Source organism: Nomia melanderi, chromosome 4 (genome assembly GCF_051020985.1).
Source record: "Nomia melanderi isolate GNS246 chromosome 4, iyNomMela1, whole genome shotgun sequence".
In the NCBI taxonomy this organism is placed as follows: domain Eukaryota; kingdom Metazoa; phylum Arthropoda; class Insecta; order Hymenoptera; family Halictidae; genus Nomia; species Nomia melanderi.
The window spans coordinates 10,676,605-10,693,739 of NC_135002.1; the positions used below are offsets into that span (position 1 = coordinate 10,676,605).

General features: G+C 37.8%; 1 protein-coding gene across 2 annotated transcripts in view; it reads right to left on the reverse strand.

The window, feature by feature from the left end:
- dysc (whirlin protein dyschronic) overlaps positions 1–17,135 on the reverse strand; it is a 161,950-nt gene that overhangs the window by 88,884 nt on the left and 55,931 nt on the right. Inside the window, exon 4 of one of the 2 annotated variants that reach the window (XM_076367022.1) lies at positions 11,276–11,424. In XM_076367022.1, the coding sequence (XP_076223137.1) occupies positions 11,276–11,424 (149 nt within the window). The remainder of the gene's footprint in view (positions 1–11,275; positions 11,425–17,135) is intronic. The other variant, XM_076367023.1, reaches the window with a different exon arrangement.

A 17,135-nucleotide genomic window follows, 5' to 3' on the forward strand; every position in this document is an offset into this window, starting at 1 on the left:
TTAAGATAAAACATTCGTAGAAAAATAATCTTTTGAATGGACCTATACGAAATAATATTAATTTTTATTAAACCGATCTAGAAGCTTTTACCACGTGCCATTGCATGAGAAGAGGTTAGCCCAATTGTATTTTAATCGTAAATATGAACGACACAAGGTGTTCCGCGACTCATGGCCAATCAATTAGGAGGTCATTCTACACGTAAAAATGAGCTGGAAAAAAGAATAAAATTTTTTCCTGCGAGTCTTCGTTTTTCAGAAGATCGAGGTCGAAAATTTGCTCGGTACGTGTACACTGGTCGACTTTGTGTATCTCACTATACACTCTTGTTTTGATTCTTATGTGTATTTAAAGATATAGTAATGATCTCGGTTAATAGTTTATCGTTCGTGCTGTTCTATTAGCGGTATAATTATTCAGTATCTAACAGTTTCTCAATATGGCAGTTTATTCGAATAGTGAGTATACGGACATGATTCTCGCACTTGGAGCGTACAAGGGTAATTTGGACGTTTCGTGTTTGTATCAAGAACGGTATCCGCACTCTGTCATTACTATGTCTGTAAATACAAATAAGAATCAAAACAAGAGTGTATAGTGAGATGCACAAAGTCGACATGTACCGAGTAAATTTTCTCGAAAACGAAGACTCGTAGAAAAAAATTTTATTCTATTTTTTCGACTCATTTTTACACATAGAATGACCTCCTAATCGGTTGACCATGAGTCGAGGGTCATCCTGTATATATGGGTTACAAAATTGAAGTGGAAAACTTTTCTATTAGTACAGACATGTTGTACATGTGTTGAAAGCTTAGGGGGTTGAAGCAAAGTTCAGCCGGCAACGCCGAAGGGATTGGCCGAGCAGCTTCCGCGGTGGCATCGTGCATTATGTAAAGAAAATAAATGACGGGAGATCCGACGGAGGACGCCGAGACGCCTGGCGCCGTCGCCGACGTGGACAGAGCGAAACAGAGCTGGCTGGACCTGGAAAAAATGGGATCACGAGAGGACGAAGGGTAACCGGTACGTGGGCGTGCGGGAAACGCGTAAACTTTGCTTGGCTTTCCCGCTATCTACCGTTTTCTTCACGTTCCGCGGTCTCACGATCGACGAAGCTTCTACAAAAGGAAGAGTTATGGGAGGATTCTTGTGTGGACGTTGTATGTGGAGAGTAAACTGTTGTAGTAAATAATATGAATGATATTATAAACGTGAAATGTTGTGAAAAAATATTTAGAATATTAGAAATAGAAGGTGTTGTAAATAAATGTGTATAATATTAGAAAAGTAAAATGTGAAAAAGTATGCATATTATTAGAAATATAAAATGTATTGAATAAGTATAATATTAAAAATGTAAAAATGTAAAGAGATGTATAATATTGGAAGTGTTGTAAAAGAATATGTATGGTATTGTAAAGTAAATTAAAATGAAGTATGTATACTGTAGTAAAATATTGCAAAGTAAATATTGAATAGAAAGAATCTGTATTGAACAGTGATGAATGGGTAATGTATAGGGGATATAATAATACGTAAAAGGACGAATGAATGTTAAATGATGTTCTTGTAGTATATTGTATTATTTTTATTGATTTATAGAATTGAAATTATACCATTAATTTAACGTTTAGGTAATGAGTAAATATTATTTTTACAAATTGTATTTTATAAATGTATTCTATTTAATTTCTGTTAGCTTCGTAACTTTTGTCTTTCGCTTTGAAATCTGGACAATTGTTGAGCACAGATGTGGACAAAACGGGATGAAACTTTTTTCTGCTGCAATTAAGTTACACGAAACTACTTTCGAAGTCAAAACGTTATACTTCGAAGTCTAAGAAGGTTAAGGGTTAAGTGAATTCGTAATTGGGTACAAGAAATTGATACGATTTAGTTGAATTCTTGAAAAGAATATTAAAATCCGACAAGAATCACATTCACGAATATTGAATTATTCAAATTCAAACCCATATTCCAAAATTTACGAAAATATGTTAACAACACGGCTTTGAAATTTAAATTTTGGTAAGACTTTCACCTTTGTCTGACCAGTGATCGATTTATCTACTGCAGCTTCGGTACACTTGAACTCCAACTCATAGAACCTAATGCTTTCAAAATATAAAAACTCCGTTGTTTCTAAAACTTGAAATACAAAAGTAAAATAAGAACATAATTTATTATAATCAAATTTGCATACATATTAACAGTATACAAATATTGTTAGCTACAATATCAAAGATAACATTTCTTTTATTCTCTATTGTTCATCTCCTCAAATTTATTTAACCTACACACCGTACCATCTTATTGTACTCCACTTAACTAGGTAGCACACCTCGTCCATGCGAAACACAAAAACAATCGTCAATCGAATAGCTTCAAATAATCACTGAAAAATTCAAATGCATTTCTTTCAACGAACCGACAATGGACCACGGCACGATAATATACAATGGATGTACTTCGACGCGTCATGGTGCTCAGACTCACTATCGTGTTAATGAATTCCATAGAATAACGTGCTATAAATCAGACAAAACTTTTCGTGCGATCCTCTGCTCCGAATTTTCGGTGTGTATGCGTTGATGAACGAGTGTACGTGCATGTATGCGTGTACGTATGTACCTATGTTTGGTTTGCACACAGTTCTTGCTTGCACGTCTACGACCCATTACGAAATAACGAGCTGCCGCCACCGTCACGCTTTACGACAGCCGTGCAATTTAATCTGCCGGTTCGTCCAAACGTTTATGCCCGATCGATGTCAGACGAGACGCAGACTCGTGCCGGATGTCGGTCTCCGGGAAACCGCGTTTAGAATGGAAAGAAGCTCCAACGTTATAGCGGAGGACGGCACGGGGAACTAGCGAATTTTCTAGATAATTCCCTTAACCTATTTGCGTTATGGGACAGAATGAAAAATATTCTGAAATTTCCTTCTTCTCTTAGTGCATTTGAACGATTAACGCAGAGAAATATGTATGTAAATCGTAATGTAAGATTATAGTAATATAGAGAATAATTGAATGTAGTGATATGGTAATATTGTGATAATACGAGTAGAAATATGGAATGTGAATGCGTGTAATAGTAATAAAACGTAATACTAATTGACTATTCAAATTCAAATTCAAATTCAAATTCAAATTCAAATTCAAATACAAATATTTATAAGGAAGTTTCAATTCAAATTCAAACACGAATACTCACAACTAAACTTCAACTCAAATTCAAACACGAATATTTACAATTAAATTTCAATTCAAATACATCAGATCGTATTCGAATGTTCAAACGCGTGTTCAATCTCCAGCACAGAAACGGAAATCAAGAATTCATATTAGAATTCAAAGATCCAAATTCATATTCAGATCCTAAGGGATTCGGTTGTGTTATATTCCGCGGGTCAGGAACGGGCGAATCAAATAATGTTCAGGTCGTGTTTGTTCGCAAGGTGGAAATTCGTAGCTCGGCGCAGGAGTTAAGCGAACAAAAGCTACGTGTCCCTCCGCCTGCTGCGCACCGAAAGTCGGAACCTAATAAAAGGACCTTGAATCAACAAAACTTCGTTTCGATCATGGTAACGAGTAGGTGACACTGTTATCCTGGGGTGCAGCGAGAGCACACCAGAAACTTAATCCGTGGATCGTCGAACTGGGTCAACCATTTGACTCATCGCGATCGTTCAGGAATGAAACGTGGGCTCCTCCAATTTCCGGGGACATTCGGGTCAAGGCTGTCCCGCTCGTTAATTAACAAATCTCAGCCGGTTGTACATTTCTTTTCATATTTTCCCCCTTTTCATCGCGAATTCCCCGTATCGATTCCGCCGATAACACAAACGGAAATATGAAAGGAACACTTTCAATCTCCATCTCGAGCGAAGACCGCATGAATTATGGTCGTTTCATACTCCGGTAATTCTCGATGATGTATTGAGCATAACTCATTCCACCAAAACGTGCTGTTTCCCTGTATACACGGATATTCATGCGCGATACTGGCCAGCTGGTCGGAATTTCCTGAAGGTTAAGAAACTTGATAAAACAAGTTTCCTTTGAAACAGAACTTGGACATTTCGAAAAATTCGTGTGTACGTATATAACTTTATGTTTCTTTATTGTACAAACAGCTGCAAGTGGAGAATTGAAACAAAGTACTCCTCGTTGACTTTTAATGAAATTTCTACTGTACATCTTCTCGAGGTTTTATACAATGAATCATTCTATTTTCGAAACAAACATGCACCTGAATTTAATATTAGTAGACTGCGGACTTTTATGCATGCGCGAGAATTTTGGAAGCACAGAATCACACAGAATGCATACGACGTAAGTCCTATAATATAATTGCATACTATTGTATAGTATTATATTACATTCTTATATTTTCTTGTAAAAAGTCGGTATAAACCTGTCTTTAGTATTAGAAGAAACATATAATATTCAAAATATAGTGCTTACACATTAGTTCTTAGGAAATATTTCCCATCGTCTTTCTGACCCACTAATTACGTCCTTAGATGTTTGAATTTCCATAAGAGTCTGCAGTCGAAATATTAGGTTCTCAACTCATTCGCTGTAATAACGAACAAGTGTCATTGTATGAAAAACACACAAAATTCTCGTGGCAGTGAACATGTCAATAAGTGATCTACTGCAGAAAACAAGAAAAAGAAACATTAAAGTTTCCAACGACACCGTTTTAGAAATAGTTCGCAGATAGAACGAAGTTGATTGTGAGACTGGCATTTCCCGGCGCGCCCTTGGATCCTGGCGCGACGGAACGCTTTAAGGTTTCACTTTTTCATTTTTCCGCGTCACCGATCTTGTTTATCTTGCTCGACTGCCTCCCTTACGTGTCCACTTCGGCGAAAACGCGAGGCAACTTTCAAGGCCGCCGAGGATCCTTCGATGGCAATCTCCCGAGATTGAATTTCCCCGAGTTTCCCCGGGACGCGGTAACTTTCCGAAGCATCGTGCCGCGCCGCGCCGTGGAAAAGGACAAACCGATGTGTTCGAGTGAATTCGCACGGACAACTGGGAGCAATATCAATCGAACGCGCAAAACGTCGAGCTCGGGCTACATCCGGAGATATTACGACACGTCGATACTCGACTATTTTAACGGTACTTTAAGCCCTTACCGCGATAGTCGTTCCGGTAACTCCATAACAAATGTTGCACGAGTATGAGTATCACTGATGATGTCTTCCTAGTTTGGACAGAAAAAGAAAATTCCATCTTCTGCCGGTTAAAAGTTTGGAACCACTGATATGTAACGTCACAAATTAAAAAATGTATGTCTTATAAATATATAGAATAGAATAACAAAAATGATGCATCTTTATATTTAACTAATGCACGTATATCCATTTTTCTTTATCATACACAAAAATTCTCCAATAAAAGTTACTTCCAAAAAATGGAAGCTTTTTTCTCAAATTTCAAATAAATAAATTAAATTAATAAAATCAATAAATTAATTGTAACCAATGTATTATATATGTACACATATGTATGATGCTGTCGGTTATTATTGCTATGATGATATTAACATATATTTAGCGTATGGTACAGTGTTAAGGCCACTTATAGCCTTACCGTTTCGTTCGAGCCCTTAAACCATCGTAGTTTTAGTTTTGTATGCACTTTTTATCTTTTCTAAGACTTATTGTACATTTGGTAGTTTTTCGTAACAATAAGAGCCTTCGTCCCGCTCGCAACTTGCAATCGTCATTACGGTATTACGAGAAGGGACCGTGGCAGCCATAAATCCCTGAACCCATAAGGCCCGCGATTCTTGCTGTAGATTCTCCTTGTCTATTGTTCACATCTGGCGTCCAGTCACCAGCATTTTTAACTCTCTAGCCCGTCTGTTAGCATGTGTTATTAAGGCCAAAGCGTTTCTTGCTTTTTACCTGCCACGGTCGACGATTGCAAACGGGACGAATTAGTTATTAACATTAGCAACTTCGAAGACCCAAGAAGGGAGGGGACCGTGTCTCCCTTCCACAACCATCTAGATCTAAAAGGACCAACCAGAACGTCTTCACCCCCGCGAAGACGACATTGCGGAGGTGTCGTCGAGGACACAAGTTTGAAACACATAGTTAGACAAGTATCAACTCACATAGTACATAGCACAGAGTACGGAATAGGAAGTAAGGATTACAAAGTATCAAGTAACAATTTCGATCAAGCGCATAGCACTAGAGTCAAAGTTCACTTCACCTTCTACTCATTTCTAAGTTTTGTTCCCGATCTTGTCTGGTGGTCCTTCGAGACATACAAGTTTATTAGTCGGCACACCACGTGCAAACGCCTACAAAGCTCGACCACCATTACGGTAACCACGAGTACCTAACAGTACAGCCTATAGTCGCTTTGGCTATATCAAAATGTCATACACGTATGAAATTTATGTAAAATGCTTCGTTTCGTTCATTTACTGTGTTTTAAATATGTATAAACTGTATAAAGAACATATCACGTCAAACATTTGTAAAAAAGGCGCGGTCCACAATAAAGGTACTTCAAGTATGACCATGGTCGCGAATGAGTTAAGCTTATAGTTTTTTATGCATAATTCAGTTGTTTACGAAAAGAGTTTCAGAAGTTCGAAAAATGTTCGTCCGCGAAGAGTTAATACGTTGACTGCCACGAAAAACTTGAGTTTTATGTATCTTTTATTCTTTTGTAACAAAGATATAAAGGAACGATTACTTCTTTCTTGGTATTGCGATCATTAGGTTACATTATTATCTATTCATTTACACTATTGAACATTGTGAGTCGACATCGGTTGTCTGACAAATTATAGTTTTCAAGTAATTTGGAAGCTCTGGTCATCGGTGACCACCGTGGCAGTCAACGTGTTAATACTCACACAACACTTAATATTGTGGCAGTCTACGTGACCAGCCACGAGTGTGGCGCAGCAGCGCGGACCATGACAAAAATCGACCGTTCATCGATCGTCAATTGTCTCCAGCGTAGAACCCAAAAAGCGCGTAAAAGAACGTATTTTAGAATAACTCACAACAACTCACAAATAAAACATTTTTCTACGTACTACTTCTTTGCTGCATTTTTACCTTCACCACAATATCTTTTATGCATAATTTAGTTCCTTATGAAAAGAGTTTTAGAAGTTCAAAGAACGTTCGTCGGCAAAGGGTTAGCACACGTGAAATTGAACGATCCCGTGAGTCTGGTGTTAATTCATTGGAAGTGGAGAGAAACCATCGGCGAAGTGGGTCCTACCGATAAAAAAGCCGTCGGAATATGCGAAGTTCCGAGGCAGTTTTCGCCCAGCTACGTGCCTCTTCACCGAGCCAACCCGATACTCTGATGGCCTATTGTCGACGGGCTTTTGTCTAGAAGCTGCCGAGCCACTATGAGAGTATGACGAGCCACCGGATCCAGAGATACCCATCAGAAGCGTTTACACCAGAGATTACTTGTGGCGTGGCTCCGAGCAACGCTCCTTTTCCATTCTGGCCCAGTCGATAGCTTTCCCCCAATTTTTTTCTCTTTTGCCCGACATCACAGGAATTTCATGCCTCGACGACTGACAGCCCTCTAAACAAAGTTCCAGCTACCTGACGCTAACACTGCTACGTTACTCGGGACATTTTGTAAACCGACCACGTTTCCATTTTTTTGCCGCCATTTTTGTTTGTTTATTTCCCCTTGGATTTACTCGCGCACTCATTTTGCCGGGTATACTTCCGAATTCGAGAATAGTGTAAAGGAATCATTTTTAAGTTATGTTCTTCCGTTTTACTAATAATTCAAATTTGTCGATAAATTGAGGATCATGGTAGGATTAAGAAATAATTTCGTATTACAATTTACCATTAATTTAACTATTAACCAAATTAAATGCTTCGTTAAGGAACATTGAAGTGTTGTCTGAAGATAAATGAGATTCGTTAAAATTAACCTCGGTAGTTAAGGAATGAATTTATAGCTAAAAGACAAAGAGAAGTAAGAGTTAATTTATCGAGAAATTTTATTGAGAAAATTTGTGCAATGTAAAATTCCTCGCGAAGAATGTAATTTCGAATGTTTCTAGTAATGACAGAGGAAAGCTGTAAAATCTTTCGGTACGATTCGTTTCAATCCTGCAAAAGAATTCCTGCTGAACAGGATATTTACGCGAGGAACGTCCAACAAATATGTTGTTCCTCGAGATTTCTTCATCTTCCCGAGAGTTTATTTCTCGGGAGGACTATACGTCTCGGGCAGGGTTTTCCGGGAAATTGCCGGGATAGACTGTTTCGCGGGAAATGCCGTTCAGGACTTTCACTATAACCAACTTCTGTACACCCTCCGATTTTCCATAATCTCTACGAGCTGCTTAAAAGTTAAATTAAATACGAAGGTGGATCCTGCCAAACGCTTCCTCTCGTCCGGGTCTCGGCAAACGGATGATCTCAGCGAAACGAGGGAGCGTAAGCCCGAAGAAAACGGGAAGAATTCAGTGCCGAGAAATTAATATGTTGGAAAATACTGGAATCATTTCTTCGCTTTAATATCGTTCAAAGTCTACAATGCACTTTATACTCTTATGTTAGGTAAATTCTCTTTTTAATTCAATCCGCTTCGTATTTTAATTTAGCTCTTATCGCGTTACTATTGAGGCTCCAGAAAAATTAGAAATTGTACGTGTTAGTTAACGCAACCATTTTCAAACTTTCAAGAAAAACATTTTCTTCCACATTTCATCTCTGATATCGAACAATTAATACATTAACACTTTAAATGACTTCAACGTGGACAATAAATGAAGAGAAAAAAATTACGAAGGATACCTAAAACTCCAATATAAAATATAACAAAAGATAATACGAATAATCATGAAAATTTTCTGCAAATACCCTAAAATCTTCTATCACCCCTTTTTATATCGTTGATATTCAACAAAAACCACCCTTAAACTTTCACGAACAAATTTGCTTTTACATTTAATTTCGAGTATTAAAAATCAATACATTCACTTATTAAACAATTTTCAGATAGATAGTACATAAACGCAGTCTGGCTAATAATATATATACACGATAAATGAAGAGAAAAATATGGAAGTATATGAAGCTAGTTGATCGAAAATAACCTCGTATAAATAAATACACGTTTTTCCTCGTATCCCTCGCGATAGAGGGAAACGAAAGGAATCGGGGAATCACTTGACTGAGCGAAGTGACCCGATACGCTCGCCAGATAACTCGAATCAAGGGGCATCGCGTAGCCCACCCCCTGTAATTTACTTGAGAGCCGGCCCGGTATCCGCAATCGATGGGTTTTCGCTAACTTCTAAGGTCACTCATAAATACCGGACGACTCGGATCGATCGAACGGCGATTGCCATCCAAACCGGGGTAATATAACGGCGATTTTTAATTGTGATTAGGCACGTAGCCAGGCAGCCGTGTTTGGGGAAGCGTTCCAAGATCGAACGGTCATCAGGGCTGAATTTCCACGTGATGAACGCGATGCTAATTGTCCTTACATCTGAATACACTCAGTTCTGTGGCTTAAAGTAAAATTCGGACATTTGCATATTTTTAGTTTATAAAGCGAAATGTAATGTAGAGAACGAATTAACATGAACGATTGAGTAAGTTTTATTAAGCTATAGTTATAGACATACAAATTCGTGAAAACCGAAAACAAAATTACAACATATTAAGGGAAAAAGAAACAGAGTTTCAAGCCGAACGGAAATAACAGAAGAATAACAGAATTGGGTGTATTATGAATTATATAAATATGTATTTCACTTTAGAGACGTTTTGGAATAAATCCCGTTGTGTGTTCTTGCGTTAACCCTTTTCCTTATTCGATATACGTGGAGGATTAATATTGTTTCATAATTAGGAGACTGCACATCTTCACGCAGTTTGTAAAGATTCTAAATTTGATTACTTAGTAAAACAAGAAGCAAAGGAATTCCAACTTTGTTGTTAGTATGTAAAGTTACATGACTTAGTAATAATCATTGGTGATTTAGGTTAAGATTAGTTTAGATTTGAATGTTTCAGAGTTCTTAAGATTGTAGTTCACAAGAGACAGTCGGTTCAAATCCAAGATTACCAAGATCGATTGTCGGCGATCTTGAGGTTGCCAGCAGTCTATAGCAACAACCTTGAATTACATGACTGACTATTAGCTACTCCAGGTAGGAGAGAATTCACGAAGTTGGCTCCAATGGTTCAAGGTCGTTGCCATTAGGCTCTAAATCGAGCAAAAAGTTCGTTAACGTTTTACTTGAAACTCCAGAATGAAAAAAAAGATTCTAAAGGAATCTAAAATGCCCTATAAATTAATTATTCATGTACGGAAAATTTAAAAAATGCATTATCTAAACAGGGAGTTCCAAGATAAAAGAATCAATGATTTAAAACAAAGGAAATAATCCAAAAACATCAAATATAACGTTCATTCTCGATACTTTTTATTGTTTGTAATCGTTTTTGAACACTTATCAGCAATAATCAATAAAAAACGACTACTTTTCACATCGTAATAGCAATAACCTCCAATCCATAAGTGTGGCAATGTTTACAAATATCTACTTACCTCCAAAATATAGCACCACACGAACGAAATATAATAATATTCTACCTCTTACAATCTATTATTATATAATGTTATTAATATAACAATCTATTGTATTATAATATTATCAACAACAATATCTGTTATCCTATTCTCCTACAATGCATTAATTTTAACGCTAATATAAGATCCACTCGAAAGCCACCAATTTATAGTTTCGACTTTTTCAAAAGCAATCTTAATGTTTTGAATCCGATAACCAGAATATGTACAGAAACTATCAAAAGCTTAATTCTCATTCAAATTTAATTCTCATTTACTTATTACCTTATTATCTATTGTATCATCTTGTAAAACTATTACTTCATAAACTCCTTACACTTCATTGAGATCTATTCCTCTTCTATACTAAAGGGCACCTTCCCGTCAAATGAATAAATAACAGATAAACAAGAATCTAATCTTTGCGTCGGGTGTCATTTGTCACCGGATCTCGGGGAATAATTATAAGCAAGCAATCCGGTAGAAAATTTGATTTTGGTCCAAGCGTCGCGTCGGGGGATGAAACGAGTAAAACAGAGGGTGGAATTTGGGCATTATCGTCGATCTCCGCGATGCTTGCCAGAAAATATGGACAAGCGGAAATGGTTTACGGGCCGTGAAGTGTCTTGGTTTGGAAAATGAAAGTTTGAAAACTCACTTTGAGGGCCTCCTCGTGGGTTACCGACCGGAAGGGTGTGCCGTTCACCTCCAAGATGGTGTCTCCTGGCCTGAGTCCAGCTCGCTCGGCCACCGAACCCTCCTCCACCCTCGAAATGTAGACACCCACCCCTGAGAACAATTCACAGACTTTCCATCAGGCAGGAAGCTGCCTGGCGACTGGTCCGCGACCAGTGCTGACTAAAACCTTCTATCCAGGGCGCCGCTCCGCGGAGCCTGTCATTGATAGCCCGCTTCCAAACGCTTTTCCAATTTCTCCGATTGCCTTAGGCCGCGTTTACGCTGGTTACCCATTCGGACGTACCGGCCGTCCGATCAATGAACGGCTGAAGTACGTTTCTAGAGATTTTCAAGGATTTATATATTTACAGTAGAAGTCCGTATAACGCGGTTAACCCTTTGCCCTATGATTTCTTTCTCAACTCTGATCGGTACGGCTACTTTGTCGTTAATGATTTATTGGAAAAAGAGAAAAATTCGAAGCATATGTTATGCCTATGTTTTCTTTGAAGTATAATAGTTGATTACAGAGGAATAATATTTACTTTGAATTCAAATGAACTGAGTAATATATATATTTGTTGAATCATGTTGAACGTCTTCACCACGAGTCTCACTCGTTGTTGTAGGGCATGGGGTTGAAAAAACTCTGCGTTATAGGGATTTCACGTTTAAGAATCTTGCGTTGAGTTCTCTTTTAAGAACTGGTTCAACTTCTTTTGCTTGTACTACTTTCTTATGGAGAATCTCTCTTTTATAATTATTTCTCAACAATTTTCAGATCGCGTTGTAAGGGGTCCTGTTGTACACGAGTAGCTTGGAATAAGTCTACTTACTATATGCTCTCGGGAAAACAAGCTGTTTTATTAAATGTTAATATTGTAACGGTATTAATGATACTAATTATTATTGATTGTTGATGTTAGTAATTATAATGTTAGTGTTATTGGTATTACTAATATTACAATGTTATTAATATTATTGATTGTTATTCATTTGGAATATTAGTATTTAATTAATGGAAGAATATTTCACTGAAGCTTGTTTTTCAAGAACTCAGTAATTAGACTATCATTATTCTAGACCACTCATTTGATTGTTCCGAACGTATTGACTTCTTCCGAACACGCACTCAGTGTAATCGCAGCCTTAACCGAGCACCTGAACGCGCGCCGCTCAAACTGATACCCATTAAGCCGTTGGATCTCCAATTAGCGCTCATCATCGATGTACTGTTTATCTTTCCCAATTAAGATTCGTTTAAAAAGCAATTTACATTAAATATTTAAATGACTTATTTCAAAGCTCGATAGCTAAACGAACAAGGTACACATCAATAAAAATCTAATTTATATGTTATACTTAAGAGATCACTTTTCTCCAAATTTTCGAATAACACTTCAAACGATAGTAATTTCTCTTTTATATCAATTCACTTGGAAGCAAGGAAATAGCTATTAGATTCTTCCAAGCGCAAAAATACTTTCGCGAAATGACTCTAACTTCCCAGGCGCCGCTTAACGGCGGAAAACAAGACGCAAAAATGTCCCGGGCGAAGTTACACGACAAAGAAACGATGCGAATAATCGGAAGCAGCTTTGAAGCGACGAAAAAGTGTTCGAAAGCCCGCGCGAGGATTTCAATCCCGAGGCAAAAGCGGGGCTCAGAAGTCGAATCTGTGCCACGGGTCCGCTTCGGGATTCCATAAATCACCGGCCGGCGGGTGCCCCCGGTCCATTAGGATGCGAGAAGGTGGCTCGCTCGTGAAACGTGACGGCGCGGGGCTCCCATTTTTATCGGCGCCGTTCAGGCGTCATCGTTCGAACGGCGGGCGCCATGGACAGAAATCGTTCCGTGTACGTGTGCGTCTGCCTGTATACCGAAAGGAAAAACGAACGGAAACAGAAAAAAGAAAGAAAGGGTAAAAGTGGTGGTAACGAAACGGACGATAATAGTAATCGTGAACGGAAGAGCAAGTACAGTAAGACCCCGTTTAACTCTAGGACACGTTTAAAGATCGAACCAAGCTCTACACGAAACAGTGTTAAACGAGGTCATTTTAACACGTAAATAATAGGTAATGGTAACACGAAGCAATGGGTAAAACGGAACACCAATGATTTTCGTAGATAATACGTGCGCATTGATCCGCAGTCGATCACAAACTGAATGACTCACTTGCTAAATCGATTAACTCCACTTTTCGAATTTTTTAAGATCTTATCGTTGAAACTCTTCACTGAGTCTTTTCATATTAAAATTAAATTTCTTTATTACTGGACGTTATGCCACGAAATAACAAAAATTCTATTGCCTATACAAAACTTGTAGTAATAATCAAAATTACTTCGGAGTTATACTAGTTTGTACATTTTACATATTTTTTAAATTAAAGCTACATCTGTTATAATGAAGTAAATTACGTTCTGTAATGAGTATTTAATTTTCTATTTGAAGGGAAAGTTTGAAAATCATTGTATACCTATTTGCATCACTTACCTCCACTTTTTGTTTTACAGAGTTAATCGATTTGGCAAGTGCGCCATTCGATTATACCGAGGATTTATTATTGTACGCCTCTTACGTTAGCTCCATCGACCATCAAGTTGAAAGTTTTCTGTTTCGGTTTTCAATGCATGGTCATTATTGGCGCGCGGCAATAACATGGAATTTTGTTTTCCGTCGTTGCGTTTCACTTCATCGCATTCTGTCTCGTTTCCGTCCTTTGTTATGGCTGCACGCAAATAATAACCATGCTTCGAAGGTCGAGGTGGACCAAGCATCGTGAGTGGAAGAGTCCCCTTGCCCCTGTGTACTTTCAGTTTGGCGGTCAATGAAGCTAACGCGAGAGTCGTTTAGTACCGTCTATTGCAGCGAACCTGGCACTCTCATCTGAGTGGTCAGATTCGAAGGCGTACGTCTGATTGGCTGAGCCGCTCACGCCCACCAATTCGGTCGCGCGACGAAGAGCGCGAAGAGCCGCTTCCGGACTCGGAATTGGATTTCTCGGGGCGACTGTCTTTGCCCCTATGACGTCACGAGTGCCAGGATCCCAGCAACTGACAGTATGTAGGTCTATCGCATGCAACGTCAGCTCGATACGAGCTTCTTATCTATGAAAAGCATTGTTTCTCCGTTTTCCCATCCATTCGGTCTTACCATACTCTACCTTGTAAAAAGTGAAACAGAATTATGAATACAAAATATATGATTGTTTTGTTGGTTTCATCAGTAACACGTATCATGCGAGCTTAACAATTTGAATTGCAGTGGATCAACGGGAAACGTAGAATTCGAGAAAGAGACAGGGTTAAGCGGGGTCTTACTGTGATTGCTCGTAACAACGACGAAGAGAAAGGGCAGAAAAATGCGGATGCATTGTACATAATGAATAAAACTTGTTCGAACAACGATCGGGATCCTGTGCCGGTGCGTGTTTTTCGTGTGTCCCGCGTGAGCATGCAACAGACTTCTGCGTCTCGTTCTTTCCTTTTTTTTTTCCTGCGGAAACCACAGCCGATAAGATCGCGTAATTTGCATCGCGGGTCGCGAGCGAACGCGGGGAAAACACGGCGGAATCGTGCTTGAGATTTCCCGTCGCGATCCGCGATGGATTTCTCGGGAAATTTGTATTTCGCTCGAGACAGGATTTTCTCAGATTTTTTTATCGTTTCGGGGATGGTCGAATTTTCTTCCGAAGCGAAAATTTATGGTGATTTGTAACCATTCGCAAGTACGTACGCGTAGACTGTTTTATTTAAATAAAATACTCACGTATACATATATTGTTTTATTTAAATAAAATGTATTGTAAAATTCTATTATTGCTATGTACGAATAAGAATTCTATAATTTTGTGTACGTGAATAGTAAGATATATATATGTGTATATATATATATATATATATATATATATATATATATATATAGATTTGCAGATTCGAAATTTTTGCAAATCATTTCCGCAGAAAAATGATCTTTATAAAAGAAGAGAAATGTCTATGGACTGTGGCGTAACGGCCGCCATGACATTCGACTTTTCGCGCGGCGATTTGTCTACCAGTCGTCTGTAAAGCGAACAATCCATTAATTCTCGGACGGGAACAATTAACCCATTTGCACCATGCGACAAAATGGAAAATATATCACCAGATTTTGTTTCTTAAATCTGAATACAATGACATTCCAATAAATGTTTCATAAAATATATATATGAACAAAAGAATTCATATGTATTCACACGTTTATCTAAAAGTTTTCATTACATGTTCTAATGCATATAATTGCATTAAAAAACATATGATTAGATGAAAAAATTGACCTTCATATGCCCTCCATGAGTTCATATAGGCAAAAGGCTACATGACATATTTTTTGTGTCATCAATAGTTTCGAAGATACCCAAATGAGTCTGTTTAAATGGGTCACCTTGTATATACGTTCTGCTGGCAATGCCAACAAAGATATTCGAACGTTGTGCATGCTTAAACGCAATAAATGTCCCACAAATTTTTGCAAATGTATTGCAAAATATTTTTTAAATTTCATTGCACGTCTGTACCACAAAACGCAACTTGTTTCAATAAATAGCAATACAATATTTTTAATAACAATTTATTTCTTAGCATATTATTCAAACACTTGAATGATGCAAACGGGTTGAATCGGAACTTTTGCAGAGGTCATTATGAATCCACCTAGTCCGAACGGGTTCGGAACATTTCGTTTCAAACGTGAGAAATTGCTTCACGGCCGTTTTCTTCGGGCAATTCGTTTCTTTGACGTTCGATCGCGAGGAAGAAACGGAAATGACGGACACGCTCTTCTAGGAACAAACATCTGGCTAAGCGGATAGGTATTGTTCCCCTAGTTGCCCCGGAATCAATCGAAATAAATCGAAATCGCGGACAATTTCGTATCGCAATGAATCTACGGGCATATCGTTGCGCTACCGATCGTTTACGATCGGATTTACTCTCCGTGTTTTCGTGCGGGGATATGCAAATTATCAATGGAAGATAAAAATGTACCGTTCTAATAATGCCTCTAATCAGATGTCGCCAATTCGAGGTCGTTGGATTGAAATCACGCGGAAACAGGAGAAATGGGAATGTAGAATTGTTCTGGTTTATCTGAAATAATTGAATGATAATCTAATAAAAGAATTTTTCACGCGCTTCGGAGAGGGAGTTCTCTAAATTAGTAAACAGTAGAAATCATTTTTGCATATCAATGTAAACGACATCGTGTTATTATTGTAATTAATAATATTGTTGTACAAAATATAAAATATGAATAAAACATTGCAGTAATACGATTCCGTCGTTATTACTGTATTTAATAATGAACGTAATAAGCCTCCTTCTTTAATTTGCTAATTATACTTAATTATTTCCTTTAGCAATATACCCTACCGCCGATACTACCTTAAAGTGAAAAAAACAACAATGAAAGACACACAAAGAAAAAGAAGTCCCACTGAATGTTTCAAGGATAAAAATGTTAAATTTCAATTTTTCCAAAATAATAAATTAAACTTAATCCTTTGCCCAATGTTTCCTTTTCCAATTACGCTAAATCGAAATATTCTATTCTCCACAATTTATTATAAAAAGAGGAAACTTCTACGCTTACTCTATGTCTAAGTTTACTCAGAAGTACTACAACCAGTAATAAAAAACCAATATTGAATTCGGACTTGGAAGAATCAAGCGATATACATATTTGTTAAATTCTATTTGTAATCTTCATCACGAGTCTGTCACTATACTGTAGGGGTTAACGCAACTTAATAAAACATAACACCAAACTTAACAAAATAAAATTACAAACTTCAATGT